The sequence below is a fragment of the Lissotriton vulgaris genome, chromosome 12, assembly GCF_964263255.1.
Source record: "Lissotriton vulgaris chromosome 12, aLisVul1.2, whole genome shotgun sequence".
In the NCBI taxonomy this organism is placed as follows: Eukaryota; Metazoa; Chordata; class Amphibia; order Caudata; family Salamandridae; genus Lissotriton; species Lissotriton vulgaris.
In genome coordinates this window covers 36,092,887-36,111,880 of record NC_141700.1, presented here as the reverse complement: position 1 = coordinate 36,111,880, position 18,994 = coordinate 36,092,887, and the positions used below count along the sequence as shown (strand labels likewise).

The 18,994-nt window shown below is 42.7% G+C and overlaps 1 protein-coding gene across 7 annotated transcripts in view; it reads left to right on the top strand.

Annotated features, from left to right (window-relative positions):
- The window catches only part of EPS15L1 (epidermal growth factor receptor pathway substrate 15 like 1), a 303,568-nt gene that overhangs the window by 124,728 nt on the left and 159,846 nt on the right, over nt 1–18,994 (top strand). For all 7 annotated transcript variants that reach the window (XM_086946920.1, XM_086946917.1, XM_086946921.1 and 4 more), the window contains 5 exons: nt 1,532–1,693; nt 4,125–4,322; nt 5,826–5,990; nt 11,033–11,159; nt 12,391–12,539. In XM_086946920.1, coding sequence (XP_086803046.1) covers nt 1,532–1,693; nt 4,125–4,322; nt 5,826–5,990; nt 11,033–11,159; nt 12,391–12,539 — 801 coding nt within the window. The remainder of the gene's footprint in view (nt 1–1,531; nt 1,694–4,124; nt 4,323–5,825; nt 5,991–11,032; nt 11,160–12,390; nt 12,540–18,994) is intronic.

Sequence of the window (18,994 nt, the reverse complement as noted above, 5' to 3'; positions counted from 1 at the left end):
ATGCACAAAAACGGTTGCTTCAAGAATTGTCTGAAAAGTGAACTGTTCAACCCTTCTTTAATTGTTAACCATGCTCCAATTACTTTTCCGAGGGGTGTTGCCTACATCTGAGTCTACAACTGCTTTCTCAATTCCTGCTTTCACAGAGACTTTGCCTGCAGTTCCTTACAGGGTGACATGCAATGCTTGATAAATTTGCTAGCAATAAATGTAATTGTGTTTACCGGCAAGATTGCTCCGTATAGCCATGCCTGTCAGAAGTGAGGGAGAACCAAATATTCCTAATTGGTTCTTACAATACTAAGTGCTATTACCTATTGTGGTCTTTGGTCCAATATATTATATTTTTAGTGTGTGATAAGGGTTTTTCTGTAGTCAGTACATAATTTACTATGGATTACCGAAGGCTCCCTCTACAAAACGCAAAGTAGCCTGTGCTTATTTCATAATGATGGTGTAACTTTTTGAGAACTGCAAAATAGTCATCGAGGAGATGTGGACTAACGGCTAGAGCTGTTGACTTTGGAACATGGGCAACCAGGTTTAAATCCCAGCCTCGGCTCAACAGGCTGTGATTGTGGGTAAATCACCTATTCTCTATGTGCCTAAAAAAGGGAGAGGAGGGAAATGCAAATTAGTCTGGTTCTGTTGTGAAGTTCTCTGATTTGCATTTACCGGGTTTGTGCTATGCAAATTTCAAAATATGCAGTCACTGGGGGTATCATGTAATAGGCATTGCTTGTGGACTCTGAAATCATATTTCCTGATGGACCATTCTTTCACACTCTCTGTTGTGAATAAATTGTTATTTTCAGTTGACCTAGTTGACTCCATCTCTAATGGTGCCAGTGGTAACCAGTAAGGACACTGTTAGATAATGATGTAAAGGAATTACACTTGCCTCGAGAGCTGGATTGCCCAACTCCTATTGTCAGTCTCTTGGGCACTGCTGCAGTTTTTTCTTTGCCTTTGATGGGAGGCTTCCTGATTATGTTCTTGAGCACACCTAATATGCTGGTCATTTTGAATCTAATTTGGGGTTTCCGTTGAATCTTTGAGGCCATAATAGATTTTGATAATAGAGCCTAAAATTATGTACACATTTTTATAGAGAACCATTACCACAGGATGAAAAAGGTTCACAATGGTAGTAAGTGGTGCAAGATAATGGAATAAAAGGTAGACGTTGATTCTTGCAGTCTTTTTACAAGATTTTTTTTAATGGACGCACGCAAGAGGTAACAGGGAAGTTCATATGGCAAAAGGATGTAAAGATATATAAAAGCATGTTACTTTATTTTCAATATTGCTCTCCAACGATAGCATGGATTATGATGTTTGTAAAGTTATGGGCGTAAATGGCAAATCTAAATACATAGATAAAAGAAAGTTGCAGGGTTTTTGATTCACAGTGAGCATAGGTTGACGTAACATCTTTGTAGAAGGGTATTCTGAAAGCTTCTTAATTATAATGTTCAAATTGCTGTAACACTTGGTTGTTGTTAATTACCACTGCTTGTCTCCCTAACAGGAATTGCAGAATGACTTAGATCGAGAAACAAATATTTTACAACAGTTGGAAGCCCAGAAGCAAGATGCACAAGACCGGCTTGAGGAAATGGACCAGCAAAAAGCCAAGCTGAAGGACATGCTGAGCGATGTGCGGCAGAAGTGTGAGGAGGAATCCCAGATGGTGAGCAGCAGTTTCAAGGCAGTGTGACAGGACATACCTGGTTCATTTTGTGTGTGCCACTGGATGTGTCAGGACTCCTTGGTTTTCTTTTCTGCTTAATTTGTGACAGTTTTCTATCGGTGCCTTTCATTCTAGCAAGCTCCCTTATTGTACTGGTAGAGGCACGGCTAATCTGTTACATGAGAGACTGCTTTATGGCTGTTACTGTTCATCCCTGCACATCAGCGCTGCAAAAGACTGAAAGTGGAATGATTGAAATACGCTTTTTGAGTCCAAATTCAGGCACTTTCATTACTGTGCTATGTCAACCTCTGGTGAACTAGTAAGGCAGTGATGCTCAGTATGGCCCAGGGGCTGCATGCGGCCCTCTTGACCTTTACATGCCCCCCCCTCCCCGGCCAACAGCAGCACTGGGCTGCTGTATATTCAACTCAGCACTAAAATTAAAAAGAAGTTAAATAAACAGGAAAGAATGTATTTTAAGATTAATTTAAGTATTTAAGTTAAAGAAAAAAAATAACTAGGGTTTCCTTCACAGCTTAAATTTAGAAACACCTTTAATTTTTAAAGACAAATGTGTATATTATTGACATGCAGAATCATTTCACCTTAGTACATAAGATTCAATCAGTGCATTGAGAAATATTTTGTTTTTTTAAGTGATAGTTTCAAATTTGAATTTAGAAATTTTCCTCCCACTCCCCCCTCCCCATCTTGACAACCATGTCAATACTGAACTAAGAGTTAAGTCAGTTGTTATATGCACCCTGTGGAAGGCCTGGGTTTATATTTTACGTGAACAACATTATGGTTTCTTAAATCAAACACAGCAGAAGATTTTGTGCAGCACACATCCTGCAGTCATGAATTTCGAGATCCTCATATGTAATAATGAAAAAGGAGGGAATGCATAATTAAACAATTGCTTAGGATCACACACTTTAGTTAATTGGCGAAGCCGGGATTAATCCCACCTGTTTGGTTTCACTTCCTCCAACACCCACCTAGTCACCCCCCCCCCCCCCCCCCTCCTGATCCCGACCCGGCTGGTATCAGTGCGGCCCTCCATCACATCACAGACCAAACTTTGTTAGCCATAGACGATCTTTGCGAGTGCCCATGCAGTAAGGGATAGTTTAGGTTAATGTTTTGTCAGTTTTTACTCCGGTCTCTTACCACAGTGGAGCCCATCAGCTCATTCACCGGTGTCCATGTCCTATTTCATTCAGTCTCACTGTTTGAAACATTCAGTTTTAAGGTGTGAAAATAGGTAGACCTTGGTCAGAAGGTGTTGGGAGTAAGTCTTTTAAGATTTCAAAAGATTACACCTCTATCAGCAAGATGGTTGTGTTGTTTCACTGAAACTGCAAGACATGTAAGTATGTCGTCCCCAAAATTCACCTCTTATATAGCATGTTCGTAATTTTATATTATGTTTTTGTTCAGGTTACATGTTTTATAAGCAATTTACTGGCACCCATTCATATTGATTTTTAAGAGATGTTAAATAGCAATTGAATTGTTTAATTGATTGAAGTAGCTACAGTGAATGTGCATTTAACTTGATGTCCAAGGTATCCATGAAAATACACACATGGAACACAGGTTAATAGCAAAGAGAGACAAGGGTAAAAGTAAACATAAAGCTAGAAAACTCCTGTAAACGTAATCATATGTGAAGCTGCCTAAATGCAGTCAAATATAGAGTTCAAGGTGATGTACTTTACGTACACCTATCCACATTGGTACACATCCATATTGTTGCAATAAAAGGACCTGCTGCTTGAAGACCTATTCTCTGTGGTTGGCTAGCCAGTTTCTCTTCCATCTTCCTCTATCTGACTGCAAGAGTTTGGGAGCTCCTCACATTTAGAATGCAACTGGATCTCAAGTGAGGGCCCTTGCGTATGCAGTATGGGAGGCATTAACACTTACCTGTTTGCTCCGCATGCCTCCTTAACAGTTTTGTCACTGTTTTGTTGATAGCTTTTTATTCATTAAAGTTATCCTTGCCAGATGCCAGCTTCTTTCTTTGTTGGCACCCTATAAATTAAAAAAGGAGGTGATTAACCCCTTCGCTGCTCATGACGAGCTGGTCGTGTGCTCATGACGAGCTGAGCTTGTCATGAACAATGGGAATCCTGGAGTAACAGCACAAAGGGGGAATTCCCTTAGCACTGATGTGGTTAAAACTGATAGTTTGCACAGAATACTGCCTTTTGGTTGTCTAATTGTGATTTGGAATCGTAATTTTCTCCCGTTAGGAAATGAAAGGCCCATATGCTTACTACTTACATACACATGTAGTTGGACCATTAGTATGTGGAATTATGCAGAACTTTTTTTTGTTTCTAATAAAATCAGTTGCATTTGTGCCACAGGCTTTAAATGTACTTTTCTGACTTGCTTCTGTATCTTAATCTTTTCTTAGATTTCGTCTTTGAAAATGCAGATCCACTCTCAAGAATCGGACATGAAAGCACAGGAGGATGAACTGAGCCGAGCCAAGTCCGAGCTTAACCGGCTGCAGCAGGAGGAGACTCAGTTGGAGCAGAGTATCCAGGCTGGGAAAGTTCAACTCGAGACTATAATCAAGTCTTTAAAATCCACGCAAGACGAAATTAATCAGGTTTGGACTGTGCCTGAGCTGCCATCTGAGCTCTGCCTCACACTATTACAATCGCAACTGTGCAACCTTTCCTTCTTAGTAGAAGAAAAGAAAGCGACAACGATTCTTTTTTTATATATTAGCTTAAAATATGTGCTTCATTTTAAAGGAAAAGCAGGTTTACTTTTGTGTGTATAATATTTTTCTCAAAACATTGGTTTTGTTTGTGCTACAAGTTTCTAGTGAGAAACATCCCAGCGCATCATTCCTTTCATAGACCTGTAGGTGAATGATGGCGGTGCAAAGCTGTGACTGACCGCAATTAGGTTTTTTTAATTACAGCTATCTGGAACGCTGATCTTGTGTTTTTATTGTATTAACTGGGGATTGTTGACAGATGTGATTTAGTTTAAGCCGATTTAATAATAGAAGTGTTGTCATATCATGCCTGTTTCAGCTTCACAGCTGTGATAAGTCATGCTTTGGTCTTAAGGACTGCAAAATAGGGTGCTATTAAGCAGAGTGTCTTGGGGGGAGGACGGTTGATTGGGCAGCTTCACAGTACATATGTTGCCTGACAAGGTTTTGACCTTATCTAACAGAAATATCTGAAATGTGGTGCTCCTCTATTGTAGGAGGGTACTTTGATATGTGAAGTTCATGGATTTTCCTTCCTTTACTTCTTTGTGTGCTAGTTCCTAGTGGAGAGGGTGTCTTGCCTTTCTGTTGGTTGCAGTGGAGTAACATAGGCCCACGCCTCCCCCGAGGTGTGGGGGGAGGGGGCTATGCTGCAGGGCCCCCCCTCCGTACAGTACCCTGGCCTGAGAGCTCTTGACTGAGTCAAGGCCCCTTCATGTACTTTGCAGGTGTTTCATTACACCACTGGTAGGTTAAGACTACTTTTGGTGCTGTTGGTTACCCGGTTTCTCAGAGTTCAGTTTTGGGAATTGCACTCCATCAACTTTTCAACATAAATGAGTCATAGGTTTGAGATGCAGCACTGTCTCTAGTAATTTGATGAAGTGTACAACCCAGCGTTGTCCAACTATTTCCGCCAGTTGGCGTCTTACATGGCAGCTAACACAAGTAGTTGTTCCAGCAGTTAGAAAAAGTTCAGGAAGAATACTAAGGTTTCTTTGTGGCTGCTAAATTGAGTATGAGTTGGTTTAGAGGAGATGGTGCCTGAACGTACTTTGTGTGCAGTACGCGAGAACAAAAGCAGGGCTGAGAGAGATGCTCTTCAGCTCCAGAGAGCAGAAATAATGGTGTTCCATTGCTCTTTGTTTCTTTTGTTATTCACTCAGTTTTCTTGGTAACTGGAATGGATTCGGTCATGGCTGCTGCGATCAAATAGAAAGGTACCACAGAACAATAGAGAGACCCATTTTCTGTCTCAAAAAAAGTTAACCCGACTTTTCTTTCATGTTAATAACAGAGCTCACTCATGATAAACATTATTAAAATATCAACCCTGTTGAAGAAGGGTCTTACCAGTTTTAACTTTGCATTTTATCTTCATTCCAGGCAAGAAGTAAACTGTCTCAACTTCAAGAAAGCCAGCAGGAAGTCAACAAGAGTATCGAGCAGTGCAATGAGACCCTTAACGGAATCCATGCTGGGAGCATGACGAATCTGGCAGACATGAATGAGGGCGCCCCAACACGGGACAAAAACAGCTATGGCACTCCGGTACAATACCAACAAACTCCAGCTTGTCTACTGTTAGGATTAACTGAGGTTTTGTACGGATTATAGACTGTTCTCATGTGCATTTTTAAATGATTGCCTGAAAAGCAAGATTACCTTCTAAACGTTTGGGCGTTAAATGAACAAACAGACATAGAGAACTAAGTTCTTTTTCTGCTTCCCTGTAGTCCTCCCGCTCTCGAGATCTCCGCTGTCCACAGTAGATTTCTGGTCAAGACGGCATTCCACCACTCAGTGAGTCATTGCACCCATGGTGAACAAGCTTGACTTAGACAAGTTGCACCCTCTTCTAGACAAGCGTATGATCTGCATTCACTGACACTACATGTGTCCCATAGCTTATCTTCATTCTCTAGTCCACCGAGTCTGTTCTCATTACAGTAGCTTGTGCCTCTATAGCTATAGTGAAATGGAGCAATGACTGAGGAAAGCCCTTTGTCATTCCACAGCTCCATTCCCATTTTTCTGAAATAATGCCTCCTGTCTTGCCCCTTACCGAAGGGCTTGTATACAATAGCCTAGTCCATCCCTATATTCATGGCTCAAAATGTTATAGCTCCAAGGCATATACATGAAATCCCTTCCAATAGTGTCAGATGCCTTTTATGTGCCTAGGAAGGCCACAACATAAGCCTTCTCATCCATTTCCAGGAAATCCCTTAAAATGTGCAGATTAAAATGATGCTCCTATGTGGAATTAATTCAGACTAGTCAATCTGTACCAGTGTCAGGATTACGGACGCTGGTACACAATGACCAGATACACTGCAGAAGGTTGGGTATGGCCTGAATTTCTCTTCTACTCAAGAACTAGAAGTCATGCTCTAGGGTTCGACATAGTCTCCGATAGTCCAAGGGACATAAAAGGGAAGAGAACGCACCATTGTTAAATGTCTCAGCTAGCCGAGTCATTTGGGACTCTTGCCTTGGCTCTAAGGAAGATGGCACCTCCGAAGAAGAAAACATTGTGTCCATGGACAAAGTCTTTGTTCCTCAAGGAAGGATGAGTGGGCAGACCTGTCTCCCTCTGTGGCTGTCACTGCAGATTGCTTGGTAGTTGGAGAGCATCTTGAATGGCCATCCAGAACGTATTCAGTGCTTGGAGAGACTTTAGAGAAGTCTGTCCACCCTTTAGAATTCGTAGCACTAGCACGGATCCATCCCACTGCTTCTACCCCAGAGGACCTCTTTGAAGAAGGGAAACATTTGAGTGTAGCCTTTGTGGGGAGCAGTGAATCTACTGGCAACTATAATTCTTCATTGGTGCAAGAGTGACCTCCTGTGGTCACTTTTTGTTGGGCACATAGACTAACATTGATTTTAGGTACTCATTGTATCCTATTTTTATTGTTAAACTTTTTGTTTTTGCTAGCATGTTTTAGAGGTTTAATTGCTTGCTCTCATGCCTTTAATCTTCTTTTGACACCTTTTAAATACTTTAAAACTATTTCGCTTAGCATGCTACTTTGTACTGATGGTGCCAGGGATAAGCCAGGTTTTCTCAATAAAATCCTATTTTCCTAAAACAACACTGTATTACTAATTCTGAGGGATCTTAGTTCAAAAGTCCTAATCTAGTCTCTTACAACCCTCCCATGGGGATGCTCTTTTTCCCCATCTGTACTTTGCACTCCATTCTGGAAAATCCGTCCTTTACATTTTTCACAGTCCCAAATGCATTCTGGGCAAGGAAAGATCTGCAGATCCTAATTACATTACACTCGTTTTGCTACTTCCTATCTCATTTGCCACGTTTTTGTCTGTGTAAGTTTGAATTATGTGCACAAAATGTTTTGGGAATGAGGCCTTTGATTTGTTTGTTTTCCCCCATGAACATGGGTGTAGAGTCTGATTATTTTCTTCTTAACCTTGACTTTGGAAGCCCAAACTATTGTTAGGAACTGCATAAGGAACTAGCCTAACTAGGGAAACAGTCTGGCAGGCTATGCGAGACACAGGCTACGATTGTGCTGGGAGCTTTAAGTGGGCTATTTTCTGCCAAGCTAGCAGGATTGACCAGTGTGGCCAGTCAGAACCCAGATAAATGTGTAACGTTTTGTGATTAACAAGCAAAACAACCAACAATGCAGTTAACAAGGTAAATAATGTAATTGTCCATTTGGAGTTTATTGAAAGTGGTAAATGTCCGAAATACTGAGAAAAGTGGTTCAGAAGTTCAAAACTAATTCGCTGTTATAATTGTCTCTGTAGGGATCATGAAAAAACGCAGACATTCAGTGTTTATTGTGTTTATTGGAAATTCAAGAAAGCTAAAAAAAAAATCAAAAGTCTTGTTATCAGGGCTCGAAAAATCCAAAAAATGGTACTAGTCCTGCAGGACTAGTAACTTAAAAAATGTCCTTGACCTAACTGCAACCTACTTGACCTCCATCTCTGAAAGCAGAGCAAATGTGACAAGATAACAAGATTTAAGGGCATCTTTATTGCTCATTAACTTTGTGAGCAATAAAAATGCCTTTAAATCTTGTTATCTTGTCACATTTGTTCAGTTTTCCCAGACAGAGGAAAAAAGTTGGTTTGTTTTCCTACTCGCTAGAAGGGGCGAGTAGGACCCAAAATCAGCTCGACCTTGTTAAATTTAGCTCGACTATGCGAGCGGTCGAGTGGAATTTTCGAGCCCTGGTTATGGATGTGTTAGAATGACTTAGAGGCCCACCATGGTTCACCCTCAAATGTGCGCAGATTAGGGTGATGGGGTTTCTGTGCTGAGGCAAGGCTTGTGTATTCAACCTTAGGAGATATTTCTGATCAGTGATCAGCCCAGTGGAATGAAGTTAAAGGTAGTATCCATGAGGGCTCCAAGACACGTTGAGAGGTAGCAGCAGACCAACATCTGCTTTATAATGCTCAGAATGGAACAAAAGGTCTTTGATGAGTGACGCAAGAATGTTGGATGCTTGTTGTACATTATCTTCATCGATAATGGGGTGTGATTTCATGTCGATAAAACATGCCTTTATCCCCCACGAGGTGTGTTTTTTTGAAGCCGGATCCCTTTGGCTTGACGCCTTTGTCAGTAGCCTTTACAAAGTTGAAAAAAACTCGTAGTGGAGTGATGGTGTTCTTGACACAGTCAGAAGAATACATCATGGTCTTCAAAAATCCCAAGGATCATTCTTTTGTCCCTCAAAAAGTTGCACATAATGGAACTTTGTGAAAAAATAGAATTCCTTGTAGTTCTTGGTTTTGGATTCCACTTGTGTAATATCAGTGAACCCAGCTCTCGTGGTTGCTCAGCAGTTCATGGAGAAGTTCCCAAAAGCCCAGACTTCTGCCTCTGGTTTAAGGCATTCTCTGCTTCTGGGACCACAATCTTCAGGAAGAAAGTTCTCCCGCATTCTGATCTGACTTTCCACAGCAGACCTAAACCCCAATATTTCTATAGTACTGTTCAGGGAACTGTCTCCTACAGCTGGTTTGGCAAGTTCTCAAAGCAGGGCTTCATGTCTAGGACAGCTCTTCCAGTTGAGCCTTAAGAAGGAAACTCTTCTAATCCACACATTTGTTCCATGCTAAATCAGGTCAGTGTAGTGGGTCTTGAAGGTGCAGGCTGATTTGCTATTGATAGGTGCGCGTAAACAAAGGTGATCGGTCCATAAGGAGTCATCAATCCTACTCGCCTAACAGTGTACAAAACATTCTGCTTTGGGTGAGAAATTATGGCTCAGGTTGTTTTCCTGAGTCCCCTGCACTACAAATCTAAGATGGTAGCGGTCTCTTAGCAAAGCGCAGCCCTACCTCATCTCACCCTTTGATAGCAAGGACTGTCAATTGCCATAAAAAGTTATTTTTGGCACCTTCTTGTAAATCCACAGGTGGGACAACACCTGGGAGTCCTTGGCCCTAGACCGGGGCCTCCCGCCCAACAGAGGGAGTGACAGTAACAGAAAACAAATAATTACAGCCACCTCAACTCTCAAATTACATCCACTGCAGTACTACAAATATCATGCAAGGATTTCACTGCTACAACATGTGCCCCATTCAGATCGGCACTCACCCGAGAGTGGCTATAAAAATGCCAAGCCTGTTGCATTTGCCAGCCCTGATTTATCAGTGCCTCTGTGACCTTGTACATTCTAAAGCCCCCTTCTAACAAAACAGTAGATGCAATTTGTTTCATGCTAACTGTATTTCAGTGCTATTTTCTCAGCCGTGCTCATGTTTGTAGGTCAGGCTCTCTTTGTTTTGAATCAGCGGCGGAGGAGCGTCGCCCCACTACTCTGCAGCAATGAAATAAAGGAAACATAAAATGATAACAACCCTAGGCTATTATTTCATATTTTCCTGCCGCTGCAGGTTTGTGGCGGGGCTGCTTCGATGACAGAGGAGCAGGGAAAGGAGTGGTTTGCCCACTCCAAGTGCGTATTAATGTTTGTCCGGCCCTCCCGGGCTGCCCAAACCGTCATGCGCACTTTGCATGTAATCCATGCAGCCTGCATGGAGAACATGCCCAGGTTCCCATTCCCTGACGGCGCTCGGACCAATCACAACGCTGCATCACAGCGTTGATTGGCTCAGGGGAACCTGGGTGCTTCCTGTTCCGGCTCCAGGGGAGAGACGGCAGAGGAGAGATGCGGCGATCAGATACTTTTTTTCTTTCTTTTTTAAACCCCTTTAACTTTCCTCGATCCGTGCAGGCCTCCACTGTGAATCAAACTATCAAAAGATGACTTTTTTGGAATTTTTTAAAAAAAATGTCTGAAAAAGAAAAAAAAGCATCTTGTACTGCTACTACACTATCTTTTTATTATACTTAGAAACGTTTACACTATTTGCTTTCAAGAACATATTAATCAATTCATCCCATGTTTTAAATTCATTGTTTGAATAACGTTTTAAAGCAGGGGACTGAAAGTCTGCAACCAAAAGAATGTGTCAAACAAAGGTAACATTCTTTACTGCTTGTTAGAAAAGCACAAATATGTTTTGATCTGATTAATATTATATTCGCTCAGTTTTAATTAAATGTGGGTTGCTTGTCTTTTATTTGTGGTTCGTAGGAGGATCCCTTCAAGAATAAAGCTGTGCCGATGACTAATAACACTCCAGAGATCCATGCAGACCCATTCCAGGCGGAAGATCCATTTAAGACCGATCCCTTCAAAGGAGCGGATCCATTCAAAGGCAGTAAGTGGCTCCAACAATATCTGCAGAAAGGAGGCCTTGTTTTCAAAGCGAGCAGTATTCCATGAAGTCTCTTCTGTTGTGTTGTATGCAGTCTTCTCAAAGAGTGATTGCCTGTTTTTGTATGCAAAGATTTTCTATGGTGACTGTTATTATTGTCTGCCTTTGTGCATAATTCTATCATCTAGTGTTTTGGCTCAGAATATCATCTTGTTGGTTTTAGTTAGGGCAAGGTTGACGCACTATAATATTGGGCCAGATTTGTTTTTTTTTCTGTAATCAGGTTTATAAGTGAGACTTAGAGAATAATAAAGATATAACACTGTAATCAGAGCCGTAAGCACATTTGGGTCCGTTCAAAATCAGAATCTAAAATGGCCAGTCATAAAAAGAATGATATTAAGAATCATAATTTATAGCATGGTCAACTTTTTTTATTTTTTTTATTTTTTTTAAAAAACCTTTATTGTACCTTTCAATTTACACAGTTATTGGCCTACAACCCATCCGGGCTGGCCGCTATCATTTTACCATTGTCAGCATGCAGTAATATCCAATGCAAGCATGGTCAACTTTACTCATCACTTTCATATGTGTATCTGAAGGCCATCAGCCAAGCAAAAGAGCCATTGCACAGAGAGTAGCGGGTTGTTGCCCATGTCAGGTTTTTGATGGTGAAGGATAAGACATGAGACCCCATGTAACTGGGCTAGACTGTGTCTCTACCAGATACATTGTTACCGAAGGTAAGTAACTCGTTTATCTATGCTACGCTGCTGCACACTGCTCCTCGTTACCGCTGTAGCGAGAGCAACCCTGACAACATCAGTGCACAGAGCACAAATAGCCACATGTTAGTGATGTTAGTTTAAGTGGATGGTGACAATACTAGATGTATGGAATGCTTCGTATTCTAGACTTCAATTCTTGGTTAGCATCTCTTGTGTTGTCGACCATACCAGATGACTGTCCTGGAGGTGCTGAAAGGTCTTTCTGTTGCCCTCATTTAAAAGTGGTTTTATGAGTATAATCATTAGGCTACTCCCTCTTTCCCCTCCCCTCTCTAGTGACTACAATCCATGTGTTTGGAGTTTACCGAACATGCCCTGATGCACTGGTTCGACCCATTGTCAATCAATCAATCAATCAATTAATTGTGTGTGCCTTGTAACTGTTTTTATTCATTCATGCGAAAGATTGTTAAGACCCTGGGCCTGTCTTACTTTTTTTAAAGATCCTTTCGGAGATGACCCATTCAAAGAAAGTGATCCATTCCACAATTCTGCTCCAGAAGATGTATTTAAGAAGCCTGCAAAGAGCGATCCATTTACGACGGACCCATTTACAAAAAACCCCACACTCTCCTTAACGCTCTCCTTAAAGGTAAGTCGTTGAGTGTGGAAGAGGAATTGGCAGCTTAAACTAGAGTTAGACAGTTGACTGTGTTTGGACGGTGCTTGATATAGCATTCAAGTATTCGCCCCTCTTAGATTACTTCCTGTTTAACTCAGTGTGTGCAAGCTCTTCGAAGGCTGCATACCATATTTACTAATGCAAGCCTTTAATCTTCTATCTGTTGCAGATAATTCCTTTGCTTATGTGGCTAATTTAGAAAGTTTTGTGTGGGGAGAGAACTGCATGCTGCGGACCTGAGAACAATTTGTCTTTTCACAAATAAGTATACACTTTAGACATATGTCTTGAGGCGGTCTTTTGTCAGGCCCATTCCTTTTTTTGCTACTGACACAACCATCGTCTCACTCTTTTTTTGGACCATAAATGTAACAGGTTGTGGTTGTGCTCAGATTCCTAGTGCAAGTTTGTAGAATATTTTGTGTACAAAAGGCTTATTTCACAGCTTTATCTATTTAATTGCATGGAAGAGTATAGAAGTGTGCAGACTGCACCAATGACTGAAGAACGGAAAGTGATGCTATATGGACAGGGGAAAACTTCGGTTTGCTTTTCCAAACATTAACTGCATTTCTGTGAAAACATGTAACTGAGCAATTATTTCTTATGTGGCTAGGTTTCAAGAAGATAGCTATTCTTGATTCGTTTCCTATTTCTTACACAAGCCTTTGGTGGTGCATACCAGCAGTTTCATTAGTTTGTATCTTTCTTTTCTTGTCCATGATTGGATTGTTGAAAGTATAAATTAGGAGCTGCACCTTGTGAATCCCGTCCTTCATGATGACGTCCACCTCAGATTTTGGCACTCTGTCACTTACAGTTTGTATTCAATGATCTACATCTCTGTGTTAGAAAAAAGATTAAGAATGAGACGTCAGTGCATAGAGGTGGCGCCTATATGTGGCTTATGCTTGGTCACTTCTAGGGTAGCACGGTGCTCCAGTTGTTGCTAGGAGAATTTTTCAGATCCAGGTAGAATCATATATTCTAAAGGGGATGAATATGTGATTAGAAAGAGTATCTACCCGAAAGAGCATCTTGTTTGATTTGTTAATCCCTTTCTCTGATAGGGTACTTTTTAAAATTTATTTTTTTCAAGCTTCTGTGAGATGGTCTAAATTCAATCCTCCAACGTGACACCAAGATAAGTTTTTCTGCACTGTCACTGTTTTCCACTAACACTTAGCTTTGCAGCCACTTCACAGCGCTCTTACATTATAGAGATGACAGTACCATTGATGTTAAAGTTTTCTAGAGTGACAACGATGATAAAAGTTGGGTCCAGCTTGTGCTTGTCTAGGTTTTCATAACGTAAGGTAATCTTCACAGATACTGTAGTGGAAACAAGGTATATCAAAAGGTTTCTGCTGAATATCCACATTCCTGCACCCCTCTTTGGAGATGAAATATAATGCTTAGACTGTAACTGAATGTAGCAAATTCACATTATTTCTGAGTTAGAAAATCCATTGGATGCTTCCTCCAAAAACAACAGTTGATGGATAGAAGGCAAAACAATGTCATACATTCACCCCAGTACAGAGATCTGGGCCTAAATCCATGTTTTGTTTGCTCACCATGCCATTCCAGTTTGAACCCAGCCATATGCAAATCAGGCTTGACCCTGTGCCTCATGGGAACAGTCCAGCCTGAACTGGACTTTTCCCATGAGGCACAGGGTCAAGACTGATTTGCATATGGCTGGGTCCAACCTGGGGTGGTTTAGTGAGCAAAAGAATGATGGATTAAACCCAGATCCTTGTGACTGGGGGTGAATGTTTGCATTGTTCAGCATTCCGTCCTTCAATTGTTCCTTTTGCATATGTCCTACACTTGGTAGGCAGGCTTCTTCCTGGCCTAGATGAAAAAGGAATGTTTTTTTGCAAAAAATGTAAATATTTTTATTTTTGAACAAAGTACAATTTTTGCTGTGTTGCCGGCAAAATAATATGCTACTCAGGTTGGAACATCCAACTAGTTGATAACCAATATGTAAAATCCTGCCTTTTGTCTCTATTACTGGCAAAATAAGCACAGGCAAACTCTGTATTTTTAGATTCTACATACAAAGTCAGATCTGTAACTGACATAGATCTCCATCCTCACTGTCTAACCAGGAATTGTCTTTGCACTTGAGGCTCCTCTTGCGAATAGTAACACAACTTATGTGTCACCCTCTCACACATCCATGTCTTCAGCAGCGTAGGTTCCCAGTATTAATTTCCTTGGATATCCAAAGTGTAGGGATATGTGCCATTTATTTGTTTGCATGTAAACACAGGATATTCATTTTAAAGGGTTATTTTGTCACAGTAAGATTTGCCCTATGTTGTTGTACGTACGATTTTAGGAATGGTGCATAATTGAATTAAGGTTTTGAGTATGGGTGATGTGGAAAAATTGAGCATTGCCCCCAAGAAACTGGCACTAAGTGTAGCCAAGGGAAATACATGTTCGAGGCATGTGGGCTGCTGAATTCATATCTTGTGCATAGATCGCCGCCTAGTGTTGGGTCCGGATGATTCCACTTGTTGTCTTGGAAGAGTCTTCGAAGTATCACGAGATAGGTGACTCCTCCACTGGACTACAGTGCGCATGGGCATCTTCTCCATCCTCAGATTGTTTTTTTCCGCCATTGGTTCGGATGCAAACTCCTATACTCCAACTTTGGAATCAAAAACAAAACTTTTCTAAAGGCCAAAAGGCCTTCGATTCAACGGTATTGTTCTGGATCGGTACCTCTCTACTCGATCCAGCCTTCCATCTCCAAGCAGTCGTCGACGCGGGTCGTTTGGCCTTTTCGACGCAACGTGAGCCGACCGTCGATGGAAAGAAGCCCGTTTAAAAGGTGCCCACAATGCCACTCCGAGTTCCCACATACTGATAAGCACTCAGTATGTAACGAGTGCCTTTCCCCAGACCATAAGGAGGAAAGCTGTCCAGCTTGCGCACAGTTTCGATCGAAGAAAACTATTCGGAACCAACGTGCCGCCAGGCAAGAAATGCAGCGACAGGCACTGGACCCGGACAACATCTTCGATGATGACCAGGATCTACAAGAAGCGCCAGACTAGGACCTAGTGATCGTCGCGGTCGAGGACTACTCGGACTCCGATGACGACATCCCACCGGGGCAAACTGTGAGTACCCTGCCCCCGACACCATCTACCCCCGTTACCAACGGCTCCAGTCAAGGCATCGCCTAAGGCCCTTAGCCAAGATCAGAAAAAAGTTTTGCTTGCCCCGCCATCCGGCTCGGCTTGGAAACCGAAACTGAAACCTTCCGAAACACCAGGGCCCAGTAACATCATCCCAAAGAAGGTTGCAGAGCCAAAGAAGATCGTCGACCTGAAGGGCGTCGATCCGAAAACGGCCGCACAGCCAAAGAGCGTCGAGCCGAAAAAGACAGTCGACCCCAAGAAGGCAGCGCAGCCCAAACTTGTCGAGCCAAAAGTGGTTGTCGAACCGAACAAGGGCACACAACCAAAGGGCGCCAAACCAAAAAAGGTCGCCGACCCAAACAAGCCTTCGGCACCAAAATCCGTCGACCCGGCAAAAGGCGCAGTACCTAAACCCTCGTCGAGGACAGAACAACCTGTCGGACCGAAGACACCGGCTCCGAAAACACCAGTCGATCCGAAAAATACAATCGACTCGGGAAAGGACACTCATCCAAAAAAGCCAAAGTCCCCAGTCGATCCGAAAAGGAACATCGATTCGGAAAAGGACACTCCTCCGAAGAAGCCTACGGAGCACAAAAAACGCGTCGAGCCGAAAGTCCCGGTCGACCCGAAAAAAGGCCTCGAGCCGAAAAAATTGGCTACTAAGCCAAAAGTCGTCGACAAACCAAAGTCGAACACTCCACCTAGGACTGTTGAGGAAGAACTCTTCCACCCAGATCCCTCTGACGACCAAGCAAAAAAATACATCAATCCAGAGACTGGTAAAGTTACCATCCTGCATAGGAAAAAGAGGCCTTTGGACTTTGAACCTCAGTCCCCTATTCCACTGAAGAGAAAAGACTTTGGGACTTCTCCCTCTAGACCCTTCATTCCTTTTCAACCTATCATGCCTACTACTCCTTTTAATCCCTACTCTCCTTCTCAACACGGGGACAATGAAGGTAACACAGGGGATGAGCCACAGCCTCAATATGACTTCCCACAGGATCCTGAACCACAAGAGGAACCGTGGGAAGAGCCAACTGACCCTTACAACACCCATCCCATCCCTGATATATCCTCTCATCCTACTAAGCCGTCACCTACTGATGACACCGTAGTTTTTAATCAACTTATAGACAGGGCTGCACAGTTCCACAATGTAGATATGCATAACGACCCTGTTGAGGAAGACTTCTTGTTTGACACCTTCCCTACATCAGAAAAAAGTGTCAAAACGCTTCCCATGTTAAAGGGAGTTCTGAAACATGCACCTGACATATTTAAGGATACAGCCAGGGCACGAGTAATCAAGCCCAAAATAGAAAAAAAGTATAGGGCAGACCCTACTTACATCAAAGGGCAGTTACCACTTGATTCCCTGGTAGTGGCCAACGCACGTAAAAGAGCCAACTCCCAAACCACTGGGGAAGCACCTCCCCCTGACAAGGAGTCAAAAATACTAGAGGCATCAGGGAAATGAGTAGCAGCACAAGCCTCCAACTCGTGGAGGATCGCTAATACACAAGCTCTACTGGCTCGTTACGACAGGGCGCATTACGACCAGCTAGAAACCCTAATGCAACACCTACCTGAGCCTTTCAAAGCACAAGCCCAGGATCTCATACAGGAGGGAAAATTCATAACAAACGCCTCCATCAAATGCACGCTTGACGCAGCAGACACTGCAGCTAGGTCAATCAACAATAGCGTCCTACTCCGCAGACATGCATGGCTGCGTATTTCTGGTTTTAAAAATGAGGTGGAGTCCACCATTCTTAACCAGCTTGTTAATCAGGATTTTCTATTTGGCCCTGCTGCCGACACCATTTTGGATAAAATGAAAAAGGACACAGAGACGGCAAAATCAATGGGAGCATTGCAATTTCAGCAACATAGAGGCTCCTTTCGTCGCTCCTCGTACAGAGCGAATACATGAGGAAATACCTCACAAACAACGGCCTCATACAAAAGTAACACACAAGGTTCCTTTACCAAAAACACAACCAGAGGAGGTTACAGAGGTAACAATACCAAGGGAAGAGGACGTGGAGGCAATAACACCAGAGCCTCCACTGCCTCAAAACAGTGACTCTATTACGCTACCTCCAGACCACTTAACACCGGTCGGAGGCAGACTCCAACAGTTCCTACCTGTCTGGAACGGTATTACCACAGACAGGTGGGTGAGAGAAATTATCCAGTCTCGCTACTGCCTAGAACTGACTTCTACACCACCAAACATACCACACAGACATTGTCGAATGTCCAAAGAACACATCACCCTGTTACAACAAGAGGTGAACTGCATGCTAGAAAAGGGGGCCATAGAGCAAGTCCCTTTCCAACAGCAAGGGACAGGAGTATACTACCTATATTTCCTTATTCCCAAGAAGGACGGCTCTCTCAGACCAATATTGGACCTCAGACCCCTAAATCAATACATACTGTCGGGGCATTTTCATATGATAACACTACAACAAGTGCTACCGTTGCTACAACAAGAAGACTTCCTAGCAACACCTCAAAGATGCGTATTTCCACATACCCATCCATCCAGCCCACAGAAAATACCTCAGGTTCACAATAGAAGGTCAACACTACCAATTCAAGGTTTTGCCCTTCGGGGTTACCGCGGCTCCAAGAGTGTTTACAAAATGCTTAGCGACAGTGGCAGCACATCTCAGGAGGCAGCACGTCCATGTGTACCCTTACCTGGACGATTGGCTAATACAAGCAAAATCGTACCAACAATGTGCAGCACACACGTCTCAGACGATCCAGTTGCTACACAGCTTAGGCTTCTCAATCAACTACATAAAATCATATTTGCAACCGTCCCATACACAGCAGTGCCAGGGAGCCACCATAAACACCTCAGTGGCAAAGGCATATCCAAACTCGGCGAGGATAGCCAGTATGCAGATACTCATTCGCAAATTCCTGCCAAAACACTCTTTGCCAGCTCAAGTCTTCATGCAACTCATAGGCATGATGGCCTCCTGCATATTCATTGTCCCCCATGCCAGACTTTAGATGCGCCCATTGCAGGAATGCCTAGCACGGCAATGGAACCAGGCTCAAGGACAACTAAAAGACCTAGTGTTGGTAGACAGTCGCACTCACAACTCTCTGCAGCGGTGGAACCCACAAAACCTTTCCAAGGGGCGACTGTTCCAAGAGCCGGTTCCACAACTAGTACTAACAGCGGACGCATCACTGACAGGCTGGGGAGCCCATCTCCTTCAATATACAGTACAAGGG